At 49.9% G+C, this 22,251-nt stretch overlaps 1 protein-coding gene across 2 annotated transcripts in view; it reads right to left on the bottom strand.

The window, feature by feature from the left end:
• Positions 1 to 22,251, bottom strand: part of ITGA11 (integrin subunit alpha 11) — a 120,676-nt gene that overhangs the window by 40,172 nt on the left and 58,253 nt on the right. For both annotated transcript variants that reach the window (XM_037833575.1, XM_037833574.1), the window contains exons 3-10: positions 21,220 to 21,320; positions 16,903 to 16,994; positions 14,669 to 14,783; positions 11,930 to 12,057; positions 10,812 to 10,960; positions 5,498 to 5,642; positions 4,866 to 5,031; positions 3,460 to 3,530 (exon numbers count right to left, since the gene is read on the bottom strand). In XM_037833575.1, the coding sequence (XP_037689503.1) occupies positions 3,460 to 3,530; positions 4,866 to 5,031; positions 5,498 to 5,642; positions 10,812 to 10,960; positions 11,930 to 12,057; positions 14,669 to 14,783; positions 16,903 to 16,994; positions 21,220 to 21,320 (967 nt within the window). The remainder of the gene's footprint in view (positions 1 to 3,459; positions 3,531 to 4,865; positions 5,032 to 5,497; positions 5,643 to 10,811; positions 10,961 to 11,929; positions 12,058 to 14,668; positions 14,784 to 16,902; positions 16,995 to 21,219; positions 21,321 to 22,251) is intronic.

Raw genomic sequence — 22,251 nt, 5'->3', positions numbered from 1 at the left:
GATCCATAGTTAGCTGTCCTGATGGCAATTTCTGGAATCCTCTCTTTTCCCTTTTTTGCAAATCAAGACTAGTGTTTTCTGTGACAGCTCCAGTTCTCCAGGTTTTCCCAATGGCTCTGACCTTCCATAGGCATACGGGGATGCAATGTGTGTGGTCTCGGGCCTCGGACTCTGAGAGTGGCCAGGTGACATCTGGGGTCTCCTCTCCTACCCTGGAATCTGGTCCTTCCTTTCTCCTGTTGCTTTAACACCTGCTAATTAGAAGGCAGGTTTTCTTGCTAAATAAGTTGGCAGCAAACCAGGGGATGTTGAGCTGGACCTTTCCTCTGATATCTGAGAACATTCCACCGGAGCCTCTCCCATAGGTTCCGGGAATCTTTCCTTCCAACGTAACTAAAAAAGCCCAGAAAATGTGAAGGCTTCTTCAACACATTTTCAGGAAGCGGATGTTTGAGGCTGTCTCTGAGCATTTCCGGAGGAGATGGGGCTGGCAGCTCGCTCAGGAGATGGACTCAGTCTGGCTTGGGACGTGCTCAGGGCAAAGCTGGAAGGGCTGGGTCCATCTGCCCTCAATCCCCAGAGAGGTCTGACTGACCCTGAGAGCCGAGGAGCTGGACTCCCAGGGACAGGATGGTGGTGGCCGATTGTGATGGCATCGGCAGCCTGGTACCGAAAGATCTCTCTGCCCTAAAATAGCAACCCAGTGGCCGGGCTCAGTGCCAGCACCCACTGTCATTGCCTCATCCCTTTGGATTCTGCAGTGTTATTTTTTCCCTCAGGATTAAAGAGTCTCAGATTCAAATGCAAACACTGTCTCTTTAAAAGTCCAAGCTGATGAAAACTTCAGGTGACTGTCACTTGTAAACAAGACCTGGGGTGATAGAAGAGCTGGGGTCTGGGTCCAGAGGGTAGGGAAGAGGCAATCAGGATCCTCTCTAATTGGGAAAGAGAGAAAGAGTTGGGCACATGTGGAAGAAGCTGCACAGGGCAGGACATGACCTTGGCTCAAAGAAAAAGCAGGGTCCCTGAGCTCCTGGGTCTCCTGCTCCCGGCTGGGGAACACTGTTGATCCAGCAAGGTCCCGTCTTGCTCGGCACACTGAGCTGCTTGGCCCATTTTCAGGGCTCAGCTCAAGCCTTCCCGAGTCCTTGAAGCCCCTCATAGCCTCCTCTTCCCTTTCGGTGCCCTGTTCCCTGGACACACACACATCACATAATTAGAAACAGGAGAGGGAACTTATTTAAGAGTCTTTCTCTCCAACTAGACTATGCGCTGCTCCAGCTGAAATGTTACTTTAATTTCTGTTCCATCCATGGTGCCTAGAACAGAGCCCAACAGACAGGAAAATCGTCAAAAAAATGGTTGTGGGGTGGCTAAAGGAGATATTGGGGTGTTTATTCTTTGCTCCAATGTCACTGTCGGTGACCTCAGGGCTGCCACTGGACTCTGTCCATTTTTCTCCCAGTCTGTGCATACAGTTTCTCCTGCTCTCCTGCCTGTGGCTACTGAATTCCTTGTCCTTTAGGAGCACACTGAAGTCCCACCCCCCAGATCTTTCTCTGACACCCCACCCTCCCATCCTCTGACCATCCATCCTCATAAACATCCCCTCCCCACCCAATGGGGCTTTCCTTCTGTTAGATCCTGAGCACACGTGGCCTTGATCAAAATTAGATGCGTACCTATCCGGCGTCCCCAAGTGAGCAGGGGGGCTCCCCAGGGGCTCATGGGTGTGTGAGTCTCCTGAAATTGTAAACTTTTACCTAGCAGAAATCTATGGTTTCTTTCATCTCAGAGTTGAGAGCTGTTTGCTCCCAATTTTTGGCAAGTTGACTCCTGGTGGCAGGAATCATTTCCGGTTCATTTTGGTACCTTTCACACAGCCATGCACGTAGTAGCATTTGGCAAATGCTTATGAGATTTGATTAATTTGAATTTCCTTGCTTTCTTCTGGGCATTTTCTAATCAGCCCTGACCTCAGTGTCAGGAGAGCAGGGCTGGTCCTGCCGGAGCTCAGGCCTCGCCAGCTGACCTGTGAAAGGATGCTGTGTCTCTGTGCCTGCTCGCTGGTTCCCTACCTGCAGACTGTGAGCTCTTAGGGCAGGCTCTCACCTTTGCATCTCTCCCAGCATCCAGCACAGAGCCCAGCACAGAGAAGGCACCGAAAAGATTTGCTGATCTGACCACCTAAACTGGGGAAATAAGTATTATCACCTGCCAAGCTTGCAGGGATGTTCTGAGCATGAAAGGAGATGCAGGGGTTTCTTGGAAAAGTTTAAAGTGCTCTGCAAATGTAACCTATTTTGACGACTACTATTATTATGATAGAGCAGTTGCATTTACATCTTGCTGTACTGAAGACAGCAGTCATGCGATCATCATCCAGATGTAGCTCAGGAAAATCTGAGCGTGAGTTGCGTTTCCGTTCATCTGCCTGCCTCATGCTGTGCATCTGTCCCCCCTCTCTTCCAATTTGGGATTTCTGACTCAGACTCCCCGACAATGCCCCCTTAGCCTCCATACTTGCTCACAGAGCAGCTGCTTAATGGGGGAAGGGCATGAAATTAACATTTCAGCATGTCACTTAATCATTCTGTGACTCAGTTTCTCCCTCTGTAAACTGGGAACAAAGAATCCTTCCCCATCCACCCCTGAGAAGACTTAGGAGAATTCAATGGGGTAATGAAAGTGATATATGAACAGGATGGACCCATAGGCCTTTTTTTGCAAATTAGCAGGTGGGCAGGACACACACACACACCTAGAACATCCATCTATCCATGAGGAGTGTGTATACTGATATCAACACAGCTTTCCCCACGTGCTCTTCCTAGGCAGGGCTTTACAGGTTACAAAGCATTTTCACAGATGCCAACTCCTCTGTCCCTCTGGCAACCCTGTGAGCTTTCAGTACCAACTTATAAGCCAGAACCAGGTGAAGCTCAGACAGGGTGTAGTGCTGCAGGTTCTGAGCCCCAGACATGACATGCTGCTGTGACCCCATGTTCCCCCTCCCTCCGTGGCCCAGGCCCACTAGGGACCTCTGCAATCTGATGCAGAGTCTGCAGAGAGAGGGGTCCCACACAGGCCACCCGCTGGAGCACATCTGGGACATCTGGACAGCCTCCCAACCATGACCCAGGGACGTTTCCCTGCACACAGAGGCCATCCCGGGCAGAGACACTATTAGAGGCACATGCAGTTGGTTTTGCCACGTTGACTTAGTTTTTGCACAGGCTCTGTGGACTGAATGGGACCCCTGAAGTACCACAGAGTGAACGAAGACCCTAAAGTCCCCTCTTGCAGTCCGGGGTGGGGGGTGCAGGGGAGAGATCCCCAGAAAGAGAGAAAGAGACGAACAAAGACAGCCCATGAAAGGAGGGATGGCCCTAAAGAGCTGGGAGGAGTGAGAGTTAGTGAGCGAGAGATGGAGGGAGGTGGTTCTAAACACACACATACCTCCACCACATGCGAGGAAAAGCCCGTTTGTGACATTTCCAGCCCAAAGGATGTTTCATTCTTGTTGGTGCCTAAAACGGAGGGAAAGAAAGACATCAGCTCCAGGCCTGAAAGCTCAGTGCAGACAGACCTGCAGCTCAACCCACAGCTCCTACTTCCCAAGAGGGACTTCGGGGAGCACGGCTCTCTGCTGACAGTCGGAGCCCCGTCAGCCCCGTCTGCCCCCCTCAGCACCCAGAACCTTCCAAGTGGATATGTGGGTTTATTTTTTTGTAGCCCATTTACTTCTGAAAAGGGCTCGAGACTACTCATATTACAGGGTGTGTGTCTTATACGGCTGTTAAAATAGGGGAAACAATCAAGCAAAGTGTACAGAGAAAAATACGTTTTTGGCAAGAGATGAGATTTCCCACTTTCTTCAGCCCTATTATTCACCAGAATTGGCTCCAGGTGCCTTGGGACGTTTCCCAAACACCAACTCTTCCCTCAGGAGGGACACTTGTCACCACCACGTATTTGCAGCAAAGACCCTATGTGTGGGAAAGGCCCTCTCCACAGTGGAGCTCCCTGAACACGTTCTTGGGGTCGTTGTTCTTGTCACACAATGTGACCATTTTGAGGAGAAATACACCGATTTATATTTACATTCTGATGTGTCAAAACTTACGTTTACACTTTCTATTCGTTTATACCCTTTATGAGGGCCATTTTTTTTTTTTTTTTTTTTTGTCTCTGTTCATATGTTTGTTATCTCATCATTTCCAAAGAACTGCAGGCTTCCTGGGCTCTGAAACACTGCCTTCTATTTCTTTTTACAATCCTCCCATATATCCAGCATTAGAAGGGTCCCACTATAGCAATATATGGTGTAAACAAGATCTGTACAAAGGAAAAATAGGGTTTTAATCACAAGGAGAAAGGCAGCTTAAAGGAACCCTGACAAAAAAAAATGCTTTTGGTGAAGTGCAGGAATTAAGGGTTTCAGGCTATGGAGTCAGGCCCACATGGGTTCTAACTAGGATTGACACATAAAATATAGGATACCCCACTAAATTTGAATTTTAGATAAACAACAAATAATTTTAAAATAAAAGTATCCCTCGATATTGTATTTTATGTTTGCTAAATCTGGCAAATCTGCTAAGCCTGCAACCCGAGGTCAAACCCCATGCCCTTCCTAAGCTGTGTGAGCCATAGCTGGACACCTAACGCCTTTGAGCTTCAGTTGCCCCAGCAGTAAAATGAGGAGACTATCAGCAAAACCACTTTTGAAGCTGTCTGTAAAATGCAGAGCCCCTGTCCAGCACCAGGTAACGTCCATGGAGAGGGGACTGGTGCTTAGCCGTTCTGTTTTGTAGGATTGTATCCTGCTCTCCCGGAGGCCAACTGCCTGAGCCCACACTCACCTTCCAGGCTGAAGATTCTGTCCCCCAGGGCGTCAACGATGTCCTTCAAGGCCGCCTCGTCCGTGACATTGAAGAAGTGCTTGTCATCAGGGTCGCTGGCGATGTATTTGATTTCATTTAGAAAAGTTTCTGGGTTGATCCCCCTGCGGTTGTAGTAGCCCAGGACCTGCCAGGGAACAGGGGCAGGGGTGACAAACCGGAACTCAGCCCAGACTGCCAGCCAGAGCCCTGATGACTCGGCAGCAGGAGCCTTTGAGAGTCCTTTTTGCATTTTGGAGCCGACTGCCTTGAGGGGCAAGAGAAGACCCTGTTGTAAGCTAGGGTTCTGGAAGGAGCAGATTGTATGGGTTTTCCTGTTTCCTGAGGTTTCAGAACCTCCTTGGAAATGGAGAGAAAAACAGACAAACAATAAAGCAAACCTTTTGTGGGTAGGCTTGGGCAGTACGGAAAGAAGAGTCTCAACCTACTCTTTAGAAAAAGATAACATAAGAAGAGGCTGGATTTGATGCTGTCTCCACCCAGACAGCCTAGGACACTGCCCAGAAAATGCCCCCTTGGAATCTCCAGGGTTGGGTGGCAAAGCCTCTAGAAGGCAGCCAGCAGTACTGGGCAGGGGGTGGGGCAGGACTTACGGCCACTGCGTATCTGGTCACATTGTCCCTCTCGCTTTGCTGGATCACCTTCTCCAGGTCTGGGCTGTCATGAGACTCCCCGTCTGTGATGACGATCATCACCTTTTTAGCCCCTTTCCTTCCACCCTTCTGGAAAGCCTCCGAGCTGGAACCCGAGCAGAGGGGAGGCTCATAAGAAAGAAGTGGAGAGGGCGGCAGCCGCAGAAGCCAGGATGGCGCCCCCTTGGGCAACCCACCCTCACACAGGGAAGTAGCTGGATCGAGACTCCCAGACTATTCTTTCACCAGCTGCTCAGAAGTGTCTTGCAGCTGTTTGTTTTTAAAAAGCGACTTTAAAAAGTCCCTTCAGGGTCCTGATCTTGCTGTTTGGGGCAGGCAGAGGGGATGGGGTGGGACTGGGAGCAGAGTTTCAGGGTCAGATGGAGATCTTTGGAGGCTCTGAGTTAGCAAATCAAAAACCCAGCTGCATGTTAGACTCCCCTGAGAGTTTCTAAAAAATGCTGAGGCTCGGGCTCCACCCAGAGCCATGAGATCAGAATCTCTGGGGCAGCCTGGACATCAGTATTTTTGGAAAGTTATGAACATCCAGAGCTGAGAAACCACTTCCCTAAGTACTGAAAAGGGGATGTTCCAGAGTAGTCCAACGTTCAAATCGCAGCAGTCCACAAAATATCGGTGATGGAGGCGGACAAAGCTCTGATTTCTCCCATGAGGACTACTTTGATTCTATTCTGGGCAATATTAAATATCAACTTCGACAAAAAAAAATCTCTCTTTCTTGCTTTTCATTTTGTTTTCAGTGCCTCAAGCACTTGTGTGGCCTGCCTGTTGGGTTGTTGAGCCCAGGGATCAGCGCGGCGGGCACATCGACCCCAGCGCTGCAGAGATTGACTGCTCGTGCAGCTGGCAACCCATCTACAAAGCGTGACAGCCCAGCTCCTGAGCCATCACTGGTCTCGATGCCTCTGTGGCCAACCCGTCCTTTTGTCCACGAGGTTCTGAGAAAGACAGAGAGGGGAGTGACTTGGTCTGACCCCGCAGGTAGAATTTCTAATAAGACCTGAAATAAATGTAGCTGTTGGACTCTGCATTGACTCCTCATGGGGCTGCCACTTGGGAAGGCTGAACAGCCACGGACATAAGCTCTGTAATGCCAGGTTAAAGTCTGTCTTGTCTAATATGAATTAGTTAGGGTGCTCACTGCCTAGATACCCCTGAAGATGAAGAAAGAGATTAAGTGAGAGGAAGGGATAGCAACAAACAAGATAAGATTGAACAAAGGTCTATGGATACTGAAACTATATAATTATACATATATTTTTGGATGCTGGGGTGTTGGAATGGCGGGAGGAGGTAAATGACATGGTGGAATGGTAGCCATGGCATCCTTTGGGATTTGCTCTATAGTACTCATTGAATTGGCCTTGAGGGTCTCACCATTCTGTACATACCCTGTATTGTATAATAGGGACGGGACTGAGGACTGGACCTGTAACCCATAAGAAGTTTGAATTACCTGTATAACTGCTTGTTGAGCTGTACAGCAAGAGTTGAAACTCTCGGTATGTATGTTATATTTTACAATAATGGAAATGGCTGAACTTGTGAAATTGTGACCCATGATATTCTTTGAAATTTGCTTTCTAATAATGTGTGAGCTTGTACTTTGAAGTTATCACTGTTATGTATATATGTTAAAGTTCACAATAAAAAAAGAGAGTGAAGCAGAAAGAAACTTTTTCCAAAGTATCAGTAATCAGTATATTTCATCAATCAACGCTTAGGAAGAAGACTTAATTATCCTTCTTTCTGTGGAAATTAGATTATAAACCGTTATCATATGAAGAGGCAATGACAAATGCAGTCAAAGCTATAGGAGAAAAATATTAGAGATGTGTCAAGAAATTCATAAAATTCTTTTCTGGAGTATCACTTCTAAAAATAATTTATTTCTCTTCTCATTCTAAATAAAAACTCACCTTTCATACAGAAAAAAAGGAAAGAAAAGAAAAAGTCTGTCTTGGCTCCACGGCTCTGGCATAGAGAGGTATCTCTTGTGCCATGACAAGCTGATAGCCAACATGCAATGATTGGATGTTGAGAAACTCAAAGACCTGTATAATAAATCAGATAGAATGTCTTCAGCTCCTAGTTAAGAGAAAAAGATGTCTTAGTTTCTCTTAGCAGCCCTGTGATATCTGTATATGATGACTTTAAAAAGATCTAATTCTTAATATGAGATGAGGACCTAAAAGACCTCAGAGGCACCATTGACACGACCTAGAGCAAATTTGGGACTTAAGGCTGATGTTTTCTCAAGAAGATTCTAGATGCTTCCATGACCTCATTAAAGGGCCAGGCCCAGGAGTAAACTCCATGCAACAAAAAGTGTGGGAGGGGAAACTAGGGGTTTTATTATATATGGAGCCACGAAAATCTCAGAGTCATATTTCCATTAGAGTGGATAATGCTGCATATCTGCACGAATCATCAGACTTTAAATTGTGATTATGTACCGAGTAAAGGGACTTGGTTTGTCCCCTTTGTAAGTTAGAGTATATGTTCCATGAAAACTGTGAGAACTTTATACTCACAATGGTTTCCATGAACCTGGAAGCCCAGAGTGATCCCACTGAAATGTAGGTCAGATCATGTCTCTCTTCTGCTCAGAACTTGCATCAGGGAAGAGCCCAGGCCCTCTATAATAGCCCCTCACACCCTGCATGCTCGGACCCCGTCAGCTCTCCAAGCCCTCCCCTCCTGCTCGCTGCACCCACACTGGAGTCCATGCTGATTCAAGAACTAGCCAGGGTGCTCCCTCTGAGGCCTTGAGCTGTGCTCTGGCCTGGAATGCACCCCAGATTCTGCTTGACCAACTCCCTCCCCTTCCTCCAGTCTCCACTCAGATGCCCCCTTCGTGAAGCCTTCCTTTGCTCCACTTTTTCCACCTAGTTTTGATCTCCTAGTCTACTACCCCTGTTACTTGTTAGTTGTTGTCTGTCTTCCCTTCTAGGATGTCAGCTCCATGAAGGTAAGATCTTGTCTCTGTCTGTTCACTGATCTATCCCCTAGTGCCTAAACAGAGCGAAGCACTTAGTAGGTGCTCAATAAATCGAGTGGAGCAGGAGAGAGATGCTCATGCAGGTGGAGTCAACACCACATTGTTCAGGGACCCATAAGCTGTTTTGTCAAGGCCTCCCCACTCAAGCCACATGTGGCCTCCAGGATCACCTTCTTAACGGTGATAACGTCTGATGACACTATTGTGCCCACGAACTTCAGTGGCTACCCACTGCTCATTTTAACTGAACCACCATCATGCTCATACTCTGGCTCCAAACCCATCTTCCAGCCACATAGCCTACTACCCCCCAGCAAGAACCCCACGTAGTCAAAGGAGCATGGTTATATACTTTCAAGTTCCCGAGTTTCCCTCTACTTTGCCCTTATCCATGTGGCTCTCTCTGTGGAACATCATCGCTCCATCGTCCCCTGCTGGAATCCCAAGTGTCTTCCCAGGATAGGTCAGATGCCACCCCTCTTGGCAGTCTTCCCTTGGGATGCTGCTTCACTCCTTGCTGGGGTAGGCTGCTATCCCACATATCTCCTCCGGTCCATGGCCTAGATCTTTGCATTTAGTAGGTACGCAGAATAACCAAATGAGGAGAGAAAAACCTTTCACCTTAGAAGGCACCAGCTGTAATTTGGGATATGAAATTGGCAGGCTGAGAAGATCAGAATTGCAAGCTTAACTTGAGGTGAAGTTGCATAACCCAGTGGTGCTGTTGAGTCATTAATGGTTCAGATACCTGCTGAGTCACCCACTTATAATAGGCCTGGGGTTGGTGGGCTGCAAAATGACACAAGACAGTGGGTTTCATCCTTGTATGAGTCAATTAGGTTTGCAACAAGAAAGTGATAGCTACGTGGTCACAGGCTACCTCTGTCTCCCCAGCAAGCCATTTCACAAGGGCCAGTGGGGAGTCTCAGCTGGTGCATCCCCAATGATGGCAAAGCAGCCAAATGCCCCTTCCTTGTGAGGAGGAATCAGAGAGCCATCTTTGCTCAGAGGAATGCTCATTTAGGAAAAGCTTGGACCAGTTTTATCAGCAAAGAGAAATATGCTAGTTGAATAGTGACAACCATGAAGAGTTGTGAGGTTGGGAAAAAAGTTAATCTTTTGACCACCTGAAATGATCGTATTACTAAATGGCTCTTACATTGTAGAAATCTGTTAAACACACAGCCTGGCCCTTAATATGTGAGGTGGGATTATAAGGACTGAGGTCTCAATGAATGTAGCAGAACTTATAGTAAGTGTAAAGTTTACACATTTAAAATCTAAATGCCCTGTACATAGTTATCTTAGGAGTTTAAGCCTCAGTTCAAAAGATATTGGAAATTGCCTTTAAAATTGGCTGATTTCAGTGGGGGTGAGCACAATATTTCGGGCAACGGCAGTATTAGTGGAATAAGCAAATAGCCTTCTGTGGGGACAATTTCCAGGGATAATATTCTTTGGGATGAGTGAGTTTTGGTGTGCCTTTTAAAGAGCCAGTCTCTTTACTCTGCAATCTCAGTTGTTAAATTTGACTTTTTCACACTCTATCAATGACAAACACATAACCAGCCCTTCCGCAGCAAGATCCTACCCTCATTGAGCCTATACAATTTTTACAGGGTGTCTGGGGCAGAATGTATTTTCTAAAGTTGGCTGCAACAATATCCCCTGTCCCAAATGCTCTTTTGCAATGTGACCTTGCCACTCCTCCATCAAGAAGCAGAAGAAACTTCTCTTCCCCTTGAATCTAGGCTGGCCTTAGCAACTTGCTTGGCCAATAGAATGAGGCACAATGGATATTCTGGGATATCTGAGGCTCGGTCATAGGAGGTCTTGCAGCTCCTGCAAGGTCTCTTGGAAAGCTCACTCTTGGGATGCTCCCTCAGCATCCAGCTGCCTTGCTGTGAGAAAATCAAGCCACATGACTCCAAGTGGGAGCTCAGGTCAGTGACCCTGGCTGGGTTCCCAACCGAACTCTCAGCCAATAGCTGGCATCAACTGCCAACCTGGGTGAGCCGTCTTGGACGTGCAGCCCAGTGGAACCTGCAGATGACCACAGGCTCAGCTGACCCCAGACTGCAGTCACATCACAGAATGCAAGAGAGAGTCACGCAGCTGGGCCCAGTCAACCGTCAGAACTTTGAGGGATTAAGAAATCCTTGTTTCAAGGTACTATATATTGGGGTGGTTTGTTAAACAACAATAGATAATCAGAACATGTATCTGAGGAGGGTTTTTTTGTTTTGTTTTTACCGAGCAAATTCTATGCCAAATGCCGTCCGGGTCTCCGTTCCCCCTCTCTGCTCGATGTGGCTGGCGGCTTCCACCACGTCTTTTACGGATCTGTAGTCATTGAGGTGGAACTCATGGACCACGTCTTCTCCGTACTGAACAACGCCAACCTGCACGATAGAGGACAGGGAAGCAGACACGACCCGCTGAAGCTTAGCCCTTTGGTGGTGAGGATCCCTGTCTGCGGCGGGTCAGGAGTCAGGAGGGCTGAAGGCCTTGCCGGGAGAGCAATTACAGCTAAAGAGAAGCAGGTTTTGCAAAGTGCCAGGAATGAACTAAGACCCCTTAAAACTTAATTAAAAGAGAAGAGGGTCCTTTACATTCAAGGTTGATATCAACAACATTAGTAGTTTCAAAATAAACAGACCAAAAAAGACTTAAAGACCTACACAAGGAATAGAATCATAAAATGTTCCTGTGGATGGGCTCATAGAGTCTATTAGGATAAATGTCCTCCTGAGGCTGGACCTCCACCCACAATACCCCAAAAGATGGTTTTCCACTTGGGGGGAACTTGTTATTGCCTGAAGCACCCTGTTTTTAGCAGCACTAATTGTAAAAATGTCCTTTCTTAGATTGACATGAAATCTGCCACCTTGTTACTTTTACTCATTGGTCCCTATCTGGCCTGCCCAAACAATTTGGAATAAATCTACCCCCTCTTTAGCCAGGCAGCATCTCAAACATGTGCTAGCTGCTATTACCTCCTCCCCAGACTTCTCTCCAAGACCAACAGGCCCCATTCTCCTCTGTGCTTCACTCGACAGAGTTCTCATGCCCACTCGACCTTTCCTGTCTTCCTTCTCACTCTCTCTAGCTGCTCAGTCTCTCTTAAGAGGTGGCACCTATCCCAGAAGACAGTGTTTGACCCTTGAAGTGAGGCCTCCTCGCCTGCCCCATTGTGTGCCCGCCCCTTCGAGACTAGTGTCCTGGATTGCAGGGCTCTGGGGCTGGTTGCCCTCCCGACCACCACCAGTCCTTTCACTTACACCTTCTTAGTGCAAAGACGCTTCTCTACACCCCAAAAGAGCATCTGCCACTGCTCTGGGGGAGAAGGAAAGAGCCCTGGCAATGCTCACCTGGATCTGCCCTGGGCCGATGTAAAACTTCTTCAGGATGTTGATGAGGAAGTGCTGGACCTCCACCCAGGGGTAGATGCTGTTAGAGCCGTCCAGGACAATGATGATGTCCATGTAGGTCTGGCACCCTGGGAAGTGGGGACACGGTCACGGCTGCCCAAGGAGACTGTCTGCAAATCTGTGATTCTCCGGACGACTGTCCAAAGGATGACAGAAGAATGACTCTGCTCCATGTGTGTAATTCCCTGAGATGGGAGCCATCCTCGGGCTGGACATTTTTTTGAGGCAGTGTGAGTGATGAGCCCAGGGCTTCCTGACTCTGCTCCACCACTCTGTGCTGGTTGTTTGAAAAACTGAAATGCAATCCTGACTGCCTCTGCTCCTAATCAGGGAGGGAGGGCCGTCAGCTGGCCAGTGGTTCTGAGGCCGCGGCACTGCCCCAAGCAGTAGCTCATTATCACACATTTGAGTCTAAAGGATGTGTTGTGTTTACCTCTGTCAGCCCCAGTGAATGGGTTTCACTTTTAGGAGGAGGTATGGTGCATGGCTGGGAAGGTGGAATCTGGTGTCTGACTGACTCCTGGCTTTGACACCCACTAGCTGAGTGACCTTGGACAAGTCACGTAAGCTCCCAACGTCAGTTTTTTTCTTTTGCAAAATAGGCCTGATGATAGTTGAGGGTTCTCATGAGGGATTAATGCGATGATGCTTTCCAAAGGGTTGAGCACAAAGCAAATGCTCAATAAATCATAGACGATTTTTATTTATTTTTAGGCAAACTGCTTAACTACCATGGTAATGACATCATCAGGGCAAGCTCTCTTGCCTTCATCTCTACCTCTGTTAGATTAACATAAAGGCTGGATTCTTTACATTCGTGTGATTTGATACCAAGTGAAAAGGAATAATAAAAACCAACAAAGGAAACTAATGAAACATTGATACCATAGCAAATGTAAAAACACTGCTTTTAAAATCTAAATAATTTCCTTCTGTTTGTGAACAATCGGGGATATTTTGAAATATCGCATATACCTTGTACCTGGGCATCTGCTTATTTTTTCCAGAGAATTTTCCTGCTGTTGTAAAAGCTACTTTATGACAATGCAGCAGGAGCCTTTTGTGTGTTAACTATTTCAGTGATTCTCACATCATGAAGGCACAGTTCCTTGAAGTCAGAATTCATTAGAGAGGAAGGTGGGGTGGCTTTGAGCCCAGGGCCCGTTGCAGGCTTTGCAATTGATAGAGCATTTTCTCAAAGTACTTCTGCTTCAGGGGAAGCTTGTAGACATCCTTGTCCCCCCAGGTATCAATGTGATGACCTGACACTTCCAGGCCGACAGATTGGTAGATTTGTCCTTTTTCAGTTTGGTTTAGCTCAACATGTGGGATTGAGCACGTTGGTGCAGTGGACCATGGGCCTCGGAGTGGTGCAGTGGGCCTTGGAGGTGAAAGAGCCATAAACTGCTTGTTTGGATGAGTTTATTCTGTAGTCTAGAGGTAAGCACCAGGTTTCTTTTATTTTGAGCCAGTTTGATTATTAGACTGTATTTAGTATACATATTGCTAATTCCTTCCTTATAATTTCAAAGCTTTCTTTTTAAGACATCGTGGGAAGAACCTTGCTCTGGGTCTGTGGTCCCTAAACTTGCTGAATTCTAGAGTCCACTGGGGTGCTTAAACACACACACACACACACACACACACACACACACACACTTACTGAATTGGAGCCTCCCTGGGGCTGCCCAGGAATCTATTTCTGATAAGCTCCCAGGGCACTGCTGTTGGGCAGCTGGGGGAGGACAGCCACATCTTGGCCAGGGACACAGGACCCCTAGGTGGTGGTGATGCGGTCCTCAGCGGACCGCTCCTGTATCCTGACCTCCAGCCTCCTACCCTGCCCTCGGCCCTGCCTTTGCCTCTGCCATTTTGTGTGAACAAAGTCCATGCCCCCTCACCCCTCTGAAGAAGGCCATTTTCCAGCCCCTGCTGGACTGGTGCTCTCCTCCATTCCCCAAGCACCGTCTCTCCATCTCTGCTGGGCCGTGTTTGGGAGGGAAGCTGCCAGCAAGCCCAAGGTGCTAATCCCCGCACCCTCTATAAAATGGGCAGCGGCTGCTTGGGTGAGGATATTTAGCCAGAGGAAAAAGTGAGGCTTGGAGCCAAGCTGTCTGGCATTGCGGGAGGCAAGGTCTGAGCATTATTTCCCCAGATTTTCTTGGTGGGTGGGGAGTGAGCGGAGGTTTTGTGTTCCATGAGGTGTTGGGCAAGCAGGACAGAACTCCAGCTTTCCAGAAGCACGGGTTGGGTGAAAGCGTTAACAGGAAGATTTCTTTATTCCTTGGTGCTCCACCCTCAATCTACAGAGCTACTGCATTGCATCACATCAGAGGACACCGTTCACACTGGAGTCTAAGTGAACCGTGGCCCCAGAACTGTGCATTGCACAGCCTGCCGGCTGTATGCAGCAGCCCGGCAACCTCCTGCATGTTCAGGGTGGGTTTGCAGTGAGTCTCCCTTGCGGTCAGGATTGTCTTCGTAACCTTCACCATCACTCTGTTGGGGAGGGTGGGCAGGGGCACAGAGAGGTGGACTGTCACCCAGAAAGCCAGGACAGGGCGGGTTAAGAGTCCAAGTGAAGCCGCCTTGCAGCTGCAGGATCGCTGTGGTTGGAGCCCCAAGCTTCCCCAGACCGTCAGCCTCTCAGCCCAAGCCTGTGGATTTGAAGCCACTTACTCTGGAGAGCTGGAGCCACCGTCTTGGAGAACCTGAAGTTGGAGTTGACCCGTGAACACATGCCCGTGGTGTAGTAGGAGCTTCCACACTCGTGGGACCAGAGGGGGCTGCAGGCCTGCGGAGCATAGTGAAGACCACCGGTCAGCGGGGGCCTGGGGCCTCCCCTGACTCAACTCAGACGTCCTCCGTCTAAGTGCTGATATCCCCAGGGTCCAGAGGGCCTTCCTTAAGTCTAACCAAACTCTCTCCCTGTAATAGGTACCAGTTCCCTTTGTTTCAGGTGGACAAAAACTAAACTTGAAGCCCTACTTTGTTGTTTTTTAAGGGACCCATTTTCCATTGGTCATTTAGGGCTTGACTCTTCTTCACCCTGCCTGCCCCCTTCCTGTTAATCACCCACCCCCCGCCAGCACGCACCCACGCCGCGCAGACCAGGGACGCCTCCACCCACGGCAGTGGATAGACTGGCTGCTCTGTGGAGAGGCCACCTAAGGTCCTCACTGGGCAAATGTCCAAGACTGGCTCCCAGGAATATGCCGGTGGCTCTTACAGGGAAAGAAAAAAAGAATGACTCTGCTCTTTTTCTGAAATTTCCTACCAAAAACACTGACCTCAGCCCCTCACTTAAAGATTGAGTGAGAAGTTCTTCTCAGAATCTAAAGTGAAAGCCCAGTTCCAGGTTTTCATTTTTGCCCTGGCTGAAAGGAAACCCAGGGCTAAATATTGTGCTGCTTTTCATTTAGGGAGTAATTATTCCAATCCCGATTGTCTTCTTTAATTAGCTTTCTTTATTCACCCAGATCTTAAGGGCTTTGTTTTATCTGTGTCTTTTGTTGAAGCTGCTGTGAATTATTCTTGAAAGTAGGGGGAGAATAAAGAATGAAAGGATGGATAGATGGAAGGAAGGATGGGTGAATAGATGGATGGATGAGCAAACAGATGAATATGTGAGTGGGTGAGTTAATACATGTTGTTATTTATAAACCAGAGACTGAACCTACTCCCAGAGGTCCCAGAGGGCGAATCAGGCCTCCATCCCACCTTGTGAAGTAGATGAAATCAGGTTAGTAGGAATGGGACAAGGAGCCTCAGAGGGAAAAGGGAATGGGCCTGGACATGGCTTGGGGACGATGAAGGGCTGTGGGCTGTGCTGACATCCAGGTGCCTCAGCCTGTCCCTGGTAGAGCCCCTCTGTCCTCCTCACGTCTCCTGCTCCCCAGCATCTCACTGCCCTGCTGCCTGGCACTCGGCACCCAGATGGTCCCGGCAACGGTCAGGAGAAATGGCCTGATGTGCAAGATCAAAGAGGGACACAGCCCTCCCATCTTACAGTGGGTGGTGCTTTTTCCTGGGCCTTTTGGGCTACTTTTTCTTTTAAATCCCCTCTCTTGGCTGTTTCTAGAACTCTCAGTCTGGGAAGGAACATATTTTGAAACCCAAGTACTGCCCTCGCTCATGGTGTTTCCCTGCAATTTGGTGACAAGGAGCAGGGAGTGCTCTCAACCCCTCCAGTGTCCCCTGCCGACCCCTGGAGATGCTTGCTGGGCTCCAACGTCAGATTATACGCTAGTCGTTTGCTTAGAGTTTCTCCCCAAGCCAGAATGTAGGCTCCAGGAGGGTGGAGGCCTGGTTCACTAGCGAATCCCCTGGCACTGGGCTTAGCACATGGTAAGTACTCGAAAATCCTGTTGACTGACTGAATGAATGTGCAGTCCAGAAGGTCTGTCACTCTGAATCCCTTCCTTCAATAGCAGTAAATTGGTTTTCACTCATCTATAACTTTTTGCCAAAGTCTTCTTAAAGTGCACGGTGGGCTTTGCCTCTTTTATCAAACCTGGAGCACAGATTCGGCCTCCACCCCAGACAAGGAGCTCCCTCAGGGAAGGGGACAACCAATCCCCATCGGACTGTTGGTTTTCTTCATCCTTGTTCCTTCTCGGGAATCTGCCCCACTCCCAGAGGGTGTGTACACACAGGGACTCAATACCTGGCTTTGCCTGGACTAACCCCGCTGGCTCCCCCAAATTAGGACAAAGCCACCCAGAGTGGCATAAGCAGGAAGCAGCTCATGGAGGAGCCTATGGATAAAGTGCATGTGAGCGGTGTCCGTTACAGTGTGTGTAAGGAGGCGTTCAGCCACGCCCACGCCTCTCTCGACCCCAAGCAGAAGCTCTGTGGGTCTGTGGGGGCAGGAAGGGCTGGGGTTCGGAGTGCGGGAGGCTGGCGTCTCTTACCAGGAAGCTGTCGTCCTTGGGGTTGGTGGCGAGGCTCAGGCCGAGGCGCATGTTGTCCTTCCGCTCGGACACGTTGGACAGGGTGACCCTTCCTGGGGTGGGAGGGGAAAGCTCAGCCTGCAGCCCCCTCCCCAGCCCACCCTCCGTCCAAAGCCTGCTGCTGCTGCCCACCACCAGAGGTGCCCACAGCAAGATGGGGAGCAGGCAGAACCCTGATTCTCCCTGCCCTTCAGGCCCCTTGCTTGCCCACACGTTGGTGCAGCCCTTCACAGTTTACCAAAGCCTTGCCCAGATGTGGTCTCATTTCTTCCTCACAAATCCCTGTGAGATGAGGAACCGAGTCTCAGAGAGGCCAAGCCACCTGTCCACAGTCACACAGTAAGCACATGGCTGCGTCTCCCATCTCCCAGTCCGGTGCTTTTTCCTCTTCCGGCCATCCAACTGGCCCCAACCTCCCCTTTGTGCCCCACCCCAAACAGACACAACACCCCATGTAGGACGGCTTCCTCTGCACAGTGTCCCCTCCACGTCTTTCCTCAAGCAACTTGCCATCAAAACGTACCAGCCATGTGTCCTGCTCTCTCTGCTCCTCTGATAAACTGACACATGATCATGAATTCTCTGTTTCAGGTAGTGAGTATCCAGTTTAACAAGAACCTTCCAGACGTACAAGGCCTTGCCCAAGAATGTCAAATTCCATAGTTGGCTGCCAAGAGAGGTGTTTAGGAGCAGGTGTAACACCAACTGGGTGTTAAGGAGAGAGGTGGCACTGCAGCAGGTGAGAGATTTTACTGGATCATTCTGCCAGCCCTCTGAAGGGCCCCGGAAGTGTGTTTGTGTGTATGTATGTTTGTGTGTGTGGGAAGAGAGAGTGGGGGAAGTTGGGGAGAAGAGAGCTGGGCGTTTCAGTAAGCCCAGCCTGTCAATCTGGTCCTGCTATGAGGCGAGATCTAGACATCTTCCCTGCTTGGGGGAGCAATTTCTATGGGGCTTGGGAGACCTCAACCCAGAATGGTTTGCCTTTAGCTTTGTTCTTGACTAGAAGTGTGAGAAATCGTTCCCGGCTTCCCAGGGCACCCTGGAGCAAGGCTGGGCGAGTTCAGGGAGTGGGGCACTAGCCACAGTCTGGAAAGAGGCCAGAACTTCAGACCCATGACTGCCGTGTGGGCTGTGGGGTGTGGGCAGCTGTGTTTGTTGTTTTATCACTTTGGCTGCCCTTGGTTTTCAGTAAAGATGCTTTTGAAATCCAGCCCCTCTTGGCTGTGCTAAGAATGACTGGGATTGTTTAGTTTCGTCTGTCCACACAGGCCAGAGAGAAAGTAATCGTGAGAGCCCTGGTGTTTCCAGGGAGCTTTATCCTTTACAAAGTACTTTGCATACACAGCCTCCCATGAACTCTTCTTGGCTGGGGAGGCCAAAGTGTCACCATTTCCATTTTACAGATGAGAAAATCGAGGTGCAGAGAGGGTCAGTGACTTCTCCAAGTCACTCTCAAGTAAATAGTGGAGTGGGGACTTGAGCCCAGGCCATCTGGGTCCTGAGTTTTGCCCATCAGATGGTAGGGCCACGGCGGCATAGCAGCGAGAAACCTGAGAGGATGCTTTAAGTCTTGACTGTGCAACCTCAGCCCCTCACCAGCTTGGGGAATTCTGCCCTCTGTGTATTTAGAGGGAATGTCTCTCCTATCACACAGTCCCCTTCTCTTTCTCCTGTTTCCCCAGGGACTAACATCCTTAGAGAAACTGTGCTGGCCAGGAGACCTGGGCTTTGGAGTAAGAAAGATAGGTTCAAGTCCTGCTTCTGCCAGGACTTTGGATTTGGGGTGGTCACTAACCTCTTTTGGGTACCATCTACCCCTCTGTCTTCCCTCAGCAGGTCAGTGTGAGGGTCCTGGGACACAGGCCCCTCATACAGGGCCTGCCTTCCAGGGTCACGTCACTTCCTCCAAGTCTGACCTCCTCCTGAAACCCATGACTTCATCTAGGTGTTGAGAAGGAAGCCGCCAGTGTGGACTCTTTCAGACTGAGGTGTGAGTGACTGACACCCACTCCATCTTCCCCAGAGAGAGCCGAGGAAAGAACATCCCTGGCTTAGTGAGGCTCAGGCCTGGAAAAGGCCATAGGAAAACCCGGGTCTCAGGTTTCTCAGCCTTGCGTTTTCCACTGTGAGGCTACAATGACAGATGGTCTCACTGCCATGCACTTTCTCCTCAGCGGGAGGGAAAGGGACACCCTTTCAGTGAAGTGCTTCCTGATGGGCAGTTTTCCTCTGTCCTGGCTTACATTGCTGCCCACTGCCTCCTGGGCCATGCCCCAGCTCAGGAATGCTTTCCAGGGTCAGATGGTTCCAAATCTCTCATTGCCAGCATTGCCAGCAGGGGCTCCTCCTCCCTTGGGAGGAAATGGGGTCTGTATCAGAAGCCAGAGCAACAGAGGACATGAAATGATTGGTTCATGTGACATATCCCTGCCTGGACCAGGATTTTCTCTTGGGCCCCAAGCACAGTGGCCACGTCTCTCCCTGCATCTCCCTCACTCCTTCTGCCCAGTCACGGTGCCCTTCTTTCCATTCTCCAATAGGGCAAGCTCATTCCCACCCCGGGGCCTTTGCACCTGCTCCCTCACTCTCTGGAATACTCTTCCCTAACCTGACCCCTTCAAATGTTACCTGCTCCCAGCAGCCTTCCCTGCCCAAGGAATCCTCTCCTCACCTCCTCCACCACTCAAGTCTCTTAGCCTAGAACTCTGGTTTATTGCACAGCATTTATCCCTACTTGAAATTATGCTGCTTTCTAATTTGTCTACATGCTGTAGTCCCTTCCCAGCAGGATACTTAGCTTCTTGTTCCTGCTGCACTCTGGTAACTAGCACAATGCTTGGCACATACTAGGTGCTCATGAAAGGTTGGGGGACATATTAGATCGGGATGGATGCTAGGGGTCAGTGAGTCTACCCTCCTCACTTTATACATGAGCAGACTGAGGCTCAGAGAGAGGACGTGAGTGCCTCCAGGACACACAGCAAAGACACTGCACAGCTGGGAGGAAAATCCTGGCTTGGTCTGCTTTGGGAGCCTGCCTTCTCCAGGCCGTGACAGCTGAGAATCAGGAGCCACCATCTGGGGCTTGCTGCCTCCCTTAGACTCTTCTCTCATGGAAGTTTGGGCCCTGCTGTGCTGGGTTTTGAACTTCCCACCCACACACAGTGCTGATGCAGATGTAGACAGCGGGAGCAGCTAGCACCACGTGACAGTGACGGACGGTTGGCCACCCTGGGGATCTGAGTTCTTTGGACTTTCTCTTTGATGCGGGCCTTTTCATCTATGGCTTATCTCTTGAAGCTCTGCCATCTCCCCCACCGAGCTCCTACTGCCTCCCACCTCACCCACCCTCACCTCACCAGGGAGCCTCGCCCCACCTTGTCCCACTGCACCAGGTGGAAGAGGAGGAGGCTGAGGTTCCGGCCCGGGGGAAATCCGGTCTTCCCAGGCGGGACCTGGAATCACAGTTTCTCAGCCCAAAGGGAACTTTTGCTCACTGCTGAGGACACAGAGATGGCCCAGCCACTGACCTTTAAGACAAAGTAGAAGGGCTTAGAGGGTCAGTGTGTGTGCTTTAGGGGACAAGCACAAGCAAGAACACACACACCTGTGCAAACACACTTACACATGCATGCACGCACACACAATTTAAAGTTTTAAACCCCCCTTACTCCTGCTCCGGACGAGGCCTGGAGCCTCTTAGACGAGGAACGAAGCCCTGCATTTCAGAAAGGCACGTTGCGTGGTGGCTGAAAGTGTGGGACCCCAGCCCCCCTCCTAGTTAGCTGGGTGGCCCTGGGCAGGTCATCACCTCCCTAGGCCTTCATTTCCTCATCTGTTAAATCTCACATGGTTGTTGTGGGGATTAAATGAGTCAGAATATCTAAAAGTGCTTTTAAAACAGTGCCTGGTACATGGTGAACATATACAAGACACACAGATGTTAGCTATTGTTATTATTTCAAAATCAGGAAGAAGACAGGCAATGTTTTTCTCCTTCGAGGTGAGGGGCAGTGGACAAGCCAGAGGGAGCTATGGCCTGGGGCTCTGGATTTGACTCCTGGCCAGGCCCTGACAAGCTGTGTGACTGTGGACAGGTGCTTCCCCTCTCTGAGCTTGGCTTCCACATCTGTAAAGCGAGGCAGCAGTACCAGCTGGGTCAGCTCATGGGGTGGCTATGAGGAGCCGACATGACGTGGACACATGCGTTAGTGCCTGCCCCACCCAAGACGAGAGCTGGCCTCACTGCAGGGAGCCCAGCAGCGTGGCCCGAGTTACCCAGGTTGAGCTTGGTGCAGTTCCCGTGGATCACTGGACACTTGTACACATCTCCTGTCTTCTGGTGGCCGTTGGTTTCCAATGGGGCACCCACAACCAGCCTGGGAAGGAGGAGACAAAAGGGAAGATGCTGGGGAGGCACTCCTTCCCGGCAAAGAACACAATACCGACGGGCAGTGTTGAGGAGAAGGTGAGGTTGGTGGGGGCTGGCAGTCTGCAGTCACACTCAGGTCCCCAGGCTTGAGCCTTTGCTTCCCTGGGGAAGGACCCTGGGCTTTCAGTGTAAAGTCATGGGCCTGGTGGCCTGCTCCAGGCCCTTGGAGAAAACCACATGGGCCCTACAACAAATGGGACCGAGGCAACCCCTGGGAGAGGAAGGGGGTCCTTAACCAGGGGTGAGCAAGGCAGACATCATGGAGGAGGTGACGCCTCAGGTGGGTCTTGATGCATGAGTATGAATGTGTCAAGAGATTAAATGCTGGGAGGGTGATAATGGTGGTCACTCAGGGAGAAGAGTGATAAGGTTTTGGAACAGTAGAGTCTTGGCCAACTGTCACACCCCACAGGGGGCCTCATGCCTCCCCCTATATGACAGTCTCCCGGCTGGTGAGCTGCCTTGCCCTTCCTCAGGTGTGGAGCACGTTGCTCAGAGTCACAGCTACCCCCTGAGCCACTCACTTGCTCAGGGTGGGCAAGGCAGCCAGTGGGGTTTAGCGTGGCCAGGGGCAGCCACCTCGTCAGAGCTTCTGCCTTGGGCCCATGTCTTGTGTAGCGTGAGTTGTATGGTGGCCCCCCAAAAGATACGTCCTTGTCCCAACCCCAGCAAACTGTGAATGTGACCCTCTTTGAAAAAGGGGTCTTTTGCAGATGTAATTAAATCAGGCCTCTTGAGATGAGATCATCCTGGATTAACTGTATGGCCCCTAAATCCAATGACAAGTGACCTCACAGGAGGACAAGGCCACACAAAGACAGAGGCAGAGTCAGAGCTGTGCAGCCGCAAGCCAAGGAACGCCTGGGAGAGGCCAGCAA

Source organism: Choloepus didactylus, chromosome 4 (assembly GCF_015220235.1).
Source record: "Choloepus didactylus isolate mChoDid1 chromosome 4, mChoDid1.pri, whole genome shotgun sequence".
NCBI lineage: Eukaryota > Metazoa > Chordata > Mammalia > Pilosa > Megalonychidae > Choloepus > Choloepus didactylus.
This window is presented reverse-complemented; position numbering and strand designations above follow the sequence as displayed.